This window comes from Cetorhinus maximus, chromosome 12 (genome assembly GCF_964194155.1).
Source record: "Cetorhinus maximus chromosome 12, sCetMax3.hap1.1, whole genome shotgun sequence".
NCBI classification, from domain to species: Eukaryota; Metazoa; Chordata; class Chondrichthyes; order Lamniformes; family Cetorhinidae; genus Cetorhinus; species Cetorhinus maximus.
In genome coordinates this window covers 109,011,227-109,023,758 of record NC_135890.1, presented here as the reverse complement: position 1 = coordinate 109,023,758, position 12,532 = coordinate 109,011,227, and the positions used below count along the sequence as shown (strand labels likewise).

Sequence of the window (12,532 nt, the reverse complement as noted above, 5' to 3'; positions counted from 1 at the left end):
CACTTGAACAACTCAGTATTGCATCATGCATGTGTAACCACTATAAGTTACTGAGTTCCCACGCAACACTTTATATCGACTGATTTTAAAACTTCTCGAAAGTAAACTTAGGAAGTATTATAGGGCTTTGCCATGATCATTTAAATTCTTTAGTGAACACATGATGGATTGAATAGCCCCCTTCTGTGCTGTAACCATTCTATGATTCTATGCTGCTTTCAAGAGGTGCAGTATTGTGGCATGGAACCTTAACATTGGGTTAAGGTGTGGGGGAAGACCCAAGCAATATCCCAATTATCTACAGATTCCTGCTGGAAGTGCACCCATGTGAACTTTGAGGATAGGAGCTATAAATAGCCTGTTGACACTCACTATCTAGGCTTACACATGAACAATATTGAGATATTGGAAACTTCTATCACCCATGAAAATGTTTACCTGCAAATGGTAGTACCATAGGAAAAAAAGGAAAGGAGTATGAGGGGACAAGTGGTTAAACGAATTCAAAATTGAGCCTGTGCTTCATTGTTTGAATTTAATTACCAAATTTATGTAAATCCTCCATCCTTAATTGTCACAGCAATGCCTCACATCATGTAGAAGTTACAACATGGCAATACTATTTCATGTCAGTCTTAGACCAGAAGTGTTGTTCTAGTTGTAGTGGATATGCAGAACAGGGCCCAGGGTTTGGGGGCAGGAGTTATGGGGGGTGTGAGAGGAGGGGGAGAGAGAAGGAAGAATAATTTAGTCATGTCTCGATGAACCAGTCCTTTTCCTTCCCGACAGTTTCGTATATTGAATATATATTTAGTTTTTTTAACCATTATCATTTCCACGAGATTGAATGTTTTTCAGAATTTGAGTATTTTTGCCCTTGCTGAAATTTATGAACATAAGAAATCAGACAGCAGGAAGTCATATAGCACTTCATGCTTGCTTCACCATTTTATTAAAATCATGACTGATCTTCAATTTCAACTTCACTTTCCTGCCTGATTCCCTTTGAGCCCAAAAAGCTGTCAATCTCAAGCTTGAATATACACATCAGAGCATCCACAGGCCTCTGGAATAGAGAATTCCAAAGACTCATAACCCTCAGTGCAGAAATTTCACCTCATCTCACTCCTAAATGGCCCCTCATTTATTCTGAGGTTATGCCTCCTTGTTCTAGACTGTTCAACTATGGGGAAACAGCTTTTCAGCAGCTATCCTGTCAAGCTCTTTCAGAATCTTATGTTGTTAGGAGATCACCTCTCGAGCTTCTAAACTCCAAAGAGTATATGCTGATTCTACTCAATTTATTAAATCAACAACAGCTTGTTTTTTCTGTTGTGAAGATAACATGTTAAATATTTCTGTGTGATTTATAAGAGAAATGGATGTTGAACTGCAGTAGAAGAGTTGAAAATAATAATCAAAAATATGATCAAATAGATATATTTTGAGGAGGCTTTTGCAAAATGTGGAGGGAATTAACAAGACAGAGGGATTTAAGGAGGGAGCCAGTACCTTGACAGCTGAAGCTGTCCCCTTGATACTGAAAAGAAAGCAAGATGCACAGGATCCATGCTACATCAACAAAGACACATGTTGGGGCTTTTGACTGATGCCTGTCATTCACCCAGGATTACATATGAGTTACTGCATGAAGTCAGGCCATTTGACCCAATCAATTTAAGAATCACATTTAGCAGTGGGGCTAGAGGAGTTTGGTGGAACTATGCAGGAGAGGGATTTGTAAATCAGGACATGGGTATTGAAATCCACATTACACCCAAGCCATTTGGGTCCGTATGATGCATTACTACGTTATGTGGCTTATTAAGCCATGAAGGAAGCACTGCATTATTCACTGAAAATGCAGAATGTGCTCATCTCAATATTTAATGCGGCACTGCATCACATGATGGTAAGTTCGTACCTGGATTTCCTTGGAGTTTTCTCATCTCAGAAGTATTGGGCAAGGGCAAAAGCAAACCTCCTTGGACTGGTTTGTGTTCAAGGTGCAAATTTCAGAGCACCATTGCCAGTAGCTGCAAAATCCTTGTCTGGTATAGTGCATAGCAGGTGGAGCTCTAAAGAGTGAAAAGGGGAGGAAAAATTCAAATTTTGAAGATGAACTCTTAATTCCTCTCAAGTTTTTCTACAGTCAAATATTTGTGCGTTTTTGCTTTTTGTGAAAATTCTTAACACTCACACTGACTCTGAACCCGTCGCATGCTGTTCTATTGTTTCCAGCTGAGGAGAAGTCACGGGAAGCAGAAAGCAAAGCACGGGCCCTGGTATTAAAGTTGGGAGATGACTTGAGCAGGGAAGCAAGGGTGAGCCACTTTGACTTGTATTTTGAACAATTACAACACAGTCATATGCAAATCATGTGCCTGAATATGAAATGTGCGTGCTTAAATTTGTATGTGTCTTTACATTGGAGTGTAGCATGCAACTTTTCTCAGGCAGCCACAATGCAACATAGGTGGTTTTTTTTATGCCTTTAGACATCAAGGTGGTCTGTTTCCTCAACCTGATTATCAGCATTGTTGCTTTGATTTGAAGGTGTTTGCAATGTTCCTTTATATATCTTTGTCTGACCAAGTGGTTGTGTAAACTTATATTGATTATATGTTTTCTTCAGTGTTAGATGTGTTTATGCATAAAGTATCATTAACTACCTGGAGACCTCGACTTCTAAAAGTTAACAGAAAATTTGGTTTGACTTTCTAAGATGTTAAAATCAGGAGTTTTAAGCAGGGCAAGACTTCTTCTGAAATCTGTTTATTCACCGTGAAGTGCTCAGAATAACTCCATAGTTAATGGATCTTCTAAAACAAGCACGTACCAAAGATTTGCGAGATGAAAAGGCTGAATTTGCAGCTCAGCAATAAAGCTGAGTTCAAGGTTTACCACAGCTAATATTCAATCCAAAACATTATTACAATGTGTAATTAACCATTTTAATAGACCTCATCATTTCATGTACGTTTACGTTCTGCATCATAATTTTAGAATTTAGGATTTTTGTTCTTGAAATGATCCAATTGTATATAAAGTTAGTAGAGACTCTAGTTTCTTATTCTTTGGTCTTTAATATCTGTCAGTTTGTAGGGTTTAGTAGTGCGATGGTTAAATCCAGTAGGATTTGTACAAGTGGAATAGTTGGTCACCTTAGGTATTTTCCTGCGCAGGACCTAATATAGAAGTTGCAGGTGCCTCACCCACCCGCCAAAAATTGAGATATAATTCAGAATGACTTGATTTCACAGGTTCATCTGCGACAAGTGCAGGATGCTGCTTTCAACCTAAGCAGAGAAGCTGATGTGAAGAAACGAATACATGAGGCGAAACTCAGGTGAGGGTTGTGTGGTGAGATTGTTGTGTTTAAGTTAAGAAATCAGTGCCTAATCCAATGTTCTGGCTCTGAGTATTTTGCTTTGAAATTAATTACTATTGTCAAAAAAAATCTTAGCTTGACTTGGGTTGTAACACTGCTGCATAGAGTTAGATTATACTTCATACCATAATCTGGGACTTCATATTATCTACTTCATTGCAGTATTGATGGAATACTATGCTGCCAAGGTGACATGTTTGGGTGAGCTGTTAATCCAAAGCCCATGTTGCAATGGATATAAAAGATCCCAAGGCGCTATTTGAAGAAATACATCAATGTTACAACATGGAAACGGGTGTTTGCCCCATCTGTCTTGCAAACAAATCGTCTTAACGACATTTACTCAGCAGTCTTTATATTCCTTTACTCCCCTTGCCCTACATCCACCTGCCCAACCTAATGAGCATATATATATTTTATGCTCCTAGCCCCGAAGGCAAATGTCACAGTCTCAAGTCTCTGTGTAAAGAAATTTATTTTGCTCAGTTCTAAATTTATTAGATTTAATCTTGTAGCTTTAGTCTCTTGTTCTAGATACTGCAAATTTTAGAAGTAATCTGCCTCTATCTACCCAATCCCATCATTTCATAATTTTAAACACTTCTAACTGTTGTGATTTGTTCGCTTAGGTGCGTAGAGAGGGCTACTAAACAGTGTCACTGGAGTCAGCTAATATTCTTTTAACAAAAGAATAAAACATTTATTAAACAAGAAAAGACTAACTATATTACAATACTCCTTCACCCACAACTAAACCTTTACAGATATATACAGATTTGTAAGGATAGCACAAGTTACAAAAGCTATCTTATACTCAAATGTTCACAGTAAGTACACAGTCCATGTAAAGCAATAGGCATCCTGTGGTCCGACACACCACACTCTGAAACCAAGTGACAGGTGCCACCTCAACTAGATGCTATGGATCTCTTGCCAACTCCCCCCCCCGCCCCCCAGATGCTTGTCACACCGTGAGTCAACCAGTCTCGCTGAACTCTCTTTCACACGATGGTTTCCATTCTCCACTCTCCAAGAACTCACTTTGGAATCTTCCACCAAACTGATGCTTTCTCTCAGACGCCGTCCCCAAGGGCTCACCTCCAGGGTTTCGAACTCTCCTTCCGATGTTCCTCTCCCCTGGGTCACCACATGCATTCAAGCTGTCTTCCATGCACACTCTGTCACCGACTCGGCTGTAAACAGCATACCAGTGCTTAACATGCCCGTAGCAAAGAGTTACAGACCTTCAGTCCCATTTTTAAAAACCTTGCTCCATGTTTTTATTTCCTCATAGCAGGCATCATTATAGTCAATTGACATTATATACTCTCAAGTTCCACTTTCCTTCCTAGGGTATGAGGTCCAATGTTGCTCTCATTACTTTACCTATTGACTTATACTTCTGATGAGACCAGTTCCATGATTTTTTTTTTAACAGCTTCATCAACCTGAGGTGCTGTCCCTAATGCTCTTTTAACCTGTATCCCAGATTCTTCTGCTTTTCCACAGCAATTAACCTGTTTCAATTCAAAATATAACTACTTTTTTTCAAACAATGTATTACCTTGCACTGATATTGAATTAAATTTATCATCTTTTAGCACACAGTCCCACTTTATCATTATGCTTTTGTCACTCCCTTTAATCTTCTAAATAATTGACCCATTTGATTTCAACACAATAACCTCTAGGCCTATATCTAAATCATTGATATACACAGAGAACAAAAATGATCCCAGAACTGAAGCCATTGAGATGCCAATGCTCAATTCCAAATGTCAAGAAAAACTACCTTTAAATCCTCTGTTTTCTCCATTCTTTTTAATTTTTAATTCAGTTTGCTATTCTCCACTAATTCCATACCACTTAATGTTCTCTCTTATTTTGATAAAATCTTGTAAAAAGTTAGAATTTAGAGATTTTTTTTTAAAAAACTTCTTTTAAAAATCCCTAAATGTAAAACAAGATTGAAATCCAATCTACAATTGCATGATTTAAAATAATCTAATAATGAAGGAATTCTATTCTTGTTTTAAATAACCTTTTGCGCTCTATTATAAATACGTGTCCAAGAGCAGGAATTAGATCTGTAGGCGATAAGGTAGAGTGATGTGAAGACATTGGAGACCATCTAGGAACACAGTAGTTTGTGTTCCAGACCACTCCACTCCTGATTTGGGGAAAAAAGGACAATTTCTTCTCTTCCCCCGCCCCCCCAATTATTCTGTTTGCGATCCTTTATGTGGATGGTGGTGGAGGGGTGCTGTAGAAATCAGCTGTTCAAAGCACCAGCTGTCTCGGTTAGGTGAGAGAACTTGAGTCCAGAGGTGTCAAGGCATGAAGAATGGCCACTTGGTCAATGTATCAAAGTGTGAGCTGCAGCCCTGTAACATTATGCTAGAAAGGAGTTGTGCACACTTGCCAAAAGGCAAAAATATGTACAGTGTGGCTGCCTACAATGCACACTTTTTCCTGTCAACTTTTTGTCCTCCTTCTGGAGGATCAAGATCAGTTAATTCAGCACAGCCTGGGATTTCCCTGGTCTATATCCTTTAGCTACTCACCAATTTAATTAGCAGTGCCACTTGGGCAAGTTTTCCCACTTTGTTTTTAAATTCAATTTAATAAGCGTGATGTGAAAGTGGATGAGGGTTGACTAAATTTGTGAAGTTTTGCACGTGATAAGAGAAAAAGAGAGTGAATTTGAGACTATTTATTACACTAGGTAACTCCCAGGCTGAGATGCCATTCACCATCTTGATGATGATCTGTTTAAAAACAAGTAACTATTTATTCCTTGGTCACCTTCCACATGTTAACTTCTTGCTTTGCTGTCAATTTGGTGTTTTAAAATATAGTAAATTAAAGGACTCGTTTGGCAAAAAAATGTTTCTCTTGCTCTCATGCCAAACTTCCCGATGAGGATACTTTGAAAATTTAGTTTTTTTTATTGTTAATCTCTGACTCTTGCAGAGCCTTGAAGGAGCCAAAGGAAATGTGCTTTATTTTTGGTGTGAACATTGAACATCGTGACCTGGATGGAATGTTCATTTATAACTGCAGTCGTCTCATAAAGATGTATGAGAAAGTTGGACCACAGCTGGAAGGAGGAGTGTAAGTACCCTGAAAATTGCCTGCACACTGGCTTCTTGTTATAGGCTTGCTTTAACATTCCCTTGGTGACCTGCTAAGTTTCCTGTCAGTGCCACTCTACAAAATGCTAGAATACAGCTAACAAGGTTTTTATGAGAAAATGTTGCATGTCCCCTCTGCATCTTCCCCCACTGTTCGTTGAGATAGGAACTCCATGTGAGGAATCATGGCCATGGCACAACTTCTTCCTATTCTGTAGTGCAGTGTATCCATATGACAAGTTGCCATGTCACCAAGTCACAGTGAATATTAAATACAATACAGCGGTGACCTACTGATGTCTTTTTGTTAACCACAATACAAAGACAATGAAAGTTGTGTTTTAAAAAGGGTTGTAAAGATAGGGATAGTGCTACAGCAGTGGCAAAACTTGGGAGGGATTTCCAGAGAATAGGGTTTGAAGGCTCTACCACTGAAGATGGAGAAAGGGAAGGTTTGATGCATAGGCTCAAGTCAAAGGACTGGAAGACACAGGACTGCAAAGCTGCATAAAAGTGAAGAGGTAGCTTTGGGTTAAGTTGTAAAGGAAGATGCTGATCAACACTGGGGGTCTAAATTAAATTCCATTGGATGCCCGCTTGTCGGTGAAGACAAGTGAGGTGGAACAGGATGCAGGTGAATAAGAATATGCCAAAGAAAGAGGTGTCTGCACTGGAGTGCTGCTTTGGCTGCAGTGGAATGCTTAAGTTGGAGTTTGGTGACTGAGGGAGTTCGGTGAGGAGGGAACGAGGTGATCCTTTGAGTACCATGAGTACAGTCGGGTAAGTATTTACTATTTTTACCGCATATAGTTTTTAAGGTCTTGTTTTGTGGTTCATCGTTTGTTCTGTAACGACGAGGAGCAGGGAAGAAGGGCCCTAGAGTAATTGATATTATTTGATATTAGGTATCTTCCAAAAGGTTTAATTTAAAGGGGTAAGTTATGGCAGGAGAGCTCAAAGCTGTGGTGTGCACCTCTTGCTCCACGTGGGAAGCCGGGAACATTTCCAGTGCCCGGGGCCAGCCTGTGGGCGGGAAGTGTCTCCAGCTGCAGTTCCTGGAAGCCCAGGTTTTGGAGCTGGAGCAGCGGCTGGGGACACTGTGGAGCATCTGCGAGGTGGAGAGTATCATGGATAGCATGTATAGAGAGGTGTTCGCACTGCAGACTAAGAATCCACAGGCAGGAAGGGAATGGGTGACCACCAGGCAGAGCAAGAGGACTAGGCAGGCAGTGCAGGAATCTCCGGTGGCTATTCCCCTGCAAAACAGATATACTGCTTTGGATACTGTTGAGGGCGATGGCCACTCGGGAAAGCAGCAACAGCCAACTTCATTGCACCACAGTTGGCTCTGCTGCACAGGGGAGCAGTAAAAAGTGTGGAATGCAATAGTAATTCAATTGTAAGGGGAATAGATGGGCGTATATGGCCGCAAATGAGACTCCAGGATGATATGTTGCCTCTCTGGTGCTAGGGTCAAGGATGTCTCAGAGCGGCTACAGGACATTCTGAAGGGTGAGGGTGAACAGCCAGTGGTCGTGGTATACATTGGTACAAACAACATAAGTAAAAAAAAAGTGATGAGGTCCTAAAAGCAGAATATAGGGAGTTAGGAAGTAAGTTGGAAAGTAGGACCTCAAAGGTAGTGACTTCAGGATTACTACCAGTACCATGTGCTAGTCAGTAGAAATAGCAGGGTATATTGGATGAATACGTGGTTGGGGAGAGGGTTTCAGATTCCTGGGATATTTGGGACTGGTTCTGGGGGAGGTGGGACCAGTACAAACTGGACAGGTTACACCTGGACAGGACCGGGACTGATGCCCTAGGGGGAATATTTGCTAGAGTGGTTGGGGAGGGTTGAAACTAAAATGGCAGGGAGATGGGAACCTATGCAAGGAGTCATAGGAGGGGGACTCAAAGACTAGAACAAAAGACAAAGGGGAACAAGAGAAGTGATAGGCAGGGAAATCAAGAGCAAGAATCAAACAGTGCCTCAGTGAAAAATAGCGGGAACGGGGCAAGTAATGTTAAAAAGACAAGCCTTAAGGCTTTGTGCCTAAACGCGAGGAGCATTCTCAACAAAGTGGATGAATTAACCGCGCAATTAGATGTAAACAGGTATGATATAGTCGGGATTATAGAGACATGGCTGCGGGTGACCAGGGATGGAAACTGAACATCCAGGGGTATTCAGTATTTAGGAATGACAAACAGAAAGGAAAAGGCGGTGGAGTTGCATTGCTGGTTAAAGAGGAAATTAACGCAATGGGGAGGAAAGATATTAGCTCCGACGATGTGGAATCTGTATGGGTAGAGCTGAGAAACACTAAGGGGCAAAAAATGTTAGCGGGGGTTGTATATAGACCCCCAAACTGTAGTGGTGATGTTGGAAATGGCATTACACAGGAAATTAGAGACGCATGCAATAAAGGAACATCTGTAATTATGGGTGACTTTAATCTGCATATAGATTGGGCAAATCAAATTAGTAACGACGCCATAGAGCAGGAATTCCTGGAGTGTATACGGTATGGTTTTCTGGACCAATACGTTGAGGAACCAACTAGAGAACAGACCGTCCTAGACTGGGTATTGTGTAATGAGAAAGGAATAATTGGCAATCTGTTGTGTGAGGCCCCTTGGGGGGATGAGCGACCATAATATGTTAGAATTCTTCATCAAGCTGGTGAGTGACGTACTCGATTCTGAGACTAGGGCCCTGAATCTTAATAAAGGAAACTACGATGGTATGAGGCGTGAGTTGGCTATGATGGATTGGGAAACATTACTTAAAGGGATAACGGTGAATAGGCAATGGCAAACATTCAAAGAGCGCATGGGTGAACTGCAACAATTGCTTATTGCTGTCTGGCGCAAAAGTAAAACAGGAAAGGTGGCCAAACCGTGGCTTACAAGGGAAATTAGAGATGGTATTAGATCCAAGGAAGAGGCATCTAAATTGGACAGAGAAAACAAACCTGAGGATTGGGAGCAGTTTATAATTCAGCAAAGGAGGAGCAAGGGATTGATTTAAGAAGGGGAAAATAGAGTATGAGAATAAGCTTGCAGGGAACATAAAAACTGACTGTAAAAGTTTCTATAGGCATGTGAAGAGAAAAAGATTGGTGAAGACAAATGTAGGTCCCTTACAGCCAGAAACAAGGGAATTTATGGTGGGGAACAAAGAAATAGCTGACCAGCTAAATACATACTTTGGTTCTGTCTTCACAAAGGAGGACACAAATAACATACCAGAAATATTGGGGAACACAGGGTTTAGTGAGAGGGAGGAACTGAAAGAAATCAGTAATAGTAGGAAATGGTGTTGGGGAAATTGATGGGATTGAAGGCTGATAAATCCCCAGGGCCTGATAATCTACATCCCAGAGTACTTAAGGTAGTGGCCCTAGAAATAGTGGATGCACTGGTGGTTATTTTCCGAGATTCTATAGACTCTGGAACAGTTCCTACAGATTGGAGGGTAGCTAATGTAACCCTGCTATTTAAAAAGGGAGATAGAGAGAAAACAGGGAATTATAGACCAGTCAGCCTGACATCGGTCGTGGGGAAAATTCTAGAGTCCATTATAAAAGATTTAATAGCTGAGCACTTGGAAAACACTGGCAGAATCGGACAGAGTCAGCATGGATTTACAAAAGGGAAATCATGCTTGACAAATCTACTGGAATTTTTCAAGGATGTAACTAATAGGGTTGATGAGGGGGAGCCAGTGGATGTGGTTTATTTGGACTTTCAGAAGGCTTTCGACAAAGTCCCACATAAGAGATTACTGTGTAAAATCAAAGCGCATGGGATTGGGGGTAGTGTATTGAGATGGATAGGAAACTGGTTGGCAGACAGGAAACAAAGAGTAGGAATAAAAGGATCTTTTTCTGAATGGCAGGCAGTGAGTGACTAGTGAGGTACCGCAGGGATCGGTGCTGGGACCCCAGCTATTCACAATATATATTAATGATTTAGATGAGGGAACTAAAGGTAATATCTCCAAATTTGCAGATGACACAAAGCTGAGTGTGAGGGTGAGCTGAGGAGGATGCAGAGATGCTTCAGTGTGATTTGGACAAGCTGAGTGAGTGAGCAAATGCATAGCAGATGCAGTATAATGTGGATAAGTGTGAGGTTATCCATTTTGGTAGCAAAACAGGAAGGCAGATTATTATCTGAATGGCTATAAATTGAGAGAGGGGAATGTGCAACGAGACCGGAGAGTCCTTGTACACCAGTCACTGAAGGTAAGCATGCAGGTGCAGCAGGTGGTAAAGAAGGCAAATGGAATGTTGGCCTTCATAGCCAGAGGATTCGAGTACAGGAGCAGGGATGTTTTGCTGCAATTGTGCAGGGCCTTGGTGCGACCACACCTGGAATATTGTGAGCAGTTTTGGCCTCCTTATCTGAGGAAGGATGTTCTTGCTATAGAGGGAGTGCAGCGGAGGTTTACCAGACTGATTCCTGGGATGGTGGGACTGACATATGAGGAGAGATTGAGCCGGTTAGGATTATATTTGCTGGAGTTCAGAAGAATGAGGGGGGATCTCATGGAAACCTATAAAATTCTAACAGGACTAGACAGGGTAGATGCAGGAAGGATGTTCCCGATGGTGGGGGAGTCCAGAACCAGGGGTCACAGTATGAGCATACGGGGTAGACCATTTAGGACTGAGATGAGGAGAAATTTCTTCACCCAGAGAATGGTAAGCCTGTGGAATTCGCTACCACAGAAAGTAGTTGAGGCCAAAACATTGTATGTTTTCAAGAAGGAGTTAGCTATAGCTTTTGGGGCGAAAGGGATCAAAGGATATGGGGAGAAAGCAGGAGCAGGCTATTGAGTTGGATGATCTGCCATGATCATAATGAATGGCGGAGCAGGCTCGAATGGCCAATCCTGCTCCTATTTTCTATGTTACTATGAAAATTATATTTGTAACTTATGAAAATGATTTCCTTCTTTTTTGCTTATCCTTAGTTCATGTGGTGGAGTGGTGGGTGTGGTAGATGTCCCATACCTCGTTTTGGAGCCCACTCACAACAAACAGGACTTTGCAGATGCCAAGGAATATCGGCACCTACTGAGAGCCATGGGCGAGCACCTTGTGCAGTATTGGAAAGACATTGGCATTGGTAAGGAGAAGATTTGCAACAAGACTAAACTGGAACTTCTGGCTAAATCAGAACCTGTCTAATCACTTCAGCTTTCATGTGCATGTATTTTTTTCTCCAATATTTTGTTTAAAACAGTGATGAAATCTGTTGGAGCTATACTTGAGTTGTGAGGGAGCTGAATTAATACATTGTTTGAATTGGTACAGTTGCAAAAACATCCCCGATTTATTTACAGTTCTCACACCACTGCCAGCTTCCTCAATTTTTATGCAATGTTCTTTTATGCTTGTTTCTCCCAAACAAAATAAAATCAAATGACTGGATTGCAAGATGATTCTTATTCTTGCATGATTTTGTTTTAAGCTATTAACATTGTTGTTCATGTTAATTTATTTTCCATTGTACAATGAACAGCCTTGATGTGCAGAGTACTGTCACCAGGGAAAGCTGCATTACAATTGAAAATATAATTGCTTCCCTTCTCTGTAGATTTGCTTCTTCTCTGGGGATCACATTTTGATTGTTAGCTGTGAAGTAAGATACAAGTGTGGGAGTAGAGTTGTATTGTAATGGGGTGGATTACCATTGGATGAGGTCCATGTGTTTTTCAAGCTCGTTGTCACTAGGGATTTGAAGCGTTTTGTGTGATTTTCTGTGGGGGATGGGAAAGATCCCTTGAGTGCTTCAAAGCAACTTGTTTCGTTCTTGATATGTGGATCATCTGTGGAACTACTTATTCTTGTTGTTCAAAATATCCCCTCAATGCTCCATTACTTTCTCGGCCTACAAGATTGGAACGAGATCTCTGAGTACGTTAAATTCCACATTTTCCCAGGCCTCGATGAGCCATTCGTCCTAGCTGTCTCTCAGATCATGATGGAGTAGC

At 41.1% G+C, this 12,532-nt stretch overlaps 1 protein-coding gene across 1 annotated transcript in view; it reads left to right on the top strand.

Moving 5' to 3' along the window:
* morc2 (MORC family CW-type zinc finger 2) overlaps positions 1 to 12,532 on the top strand; it is an 86,731-nt gene that overhangs the window by 37,365 nt on the left and 36,834 nt on the right. Inside the window, exons 11-14 of the mRNA XM_078554365.1 lie at positions 2,242 to 2,324; positions 3,264 to 3,349; positions 6,365 to 6,505; positions 11,510 to 11,664. Of these exons, the coding sequence (XP_078410491.1) occupies positions 2,242 to 2,324; positions 3,264 to 3,349; positions 6,365 to 6,505; positions 11,510 to 11,664 (465 nt within the window). The remainder of the gene's footprint in view (positions 1 to 2,241; positions 2,325 to 3,263; positions 3,350 to 6,364; positions 6,506 to 11,509; positions 11,665 to 12,532) is intronic.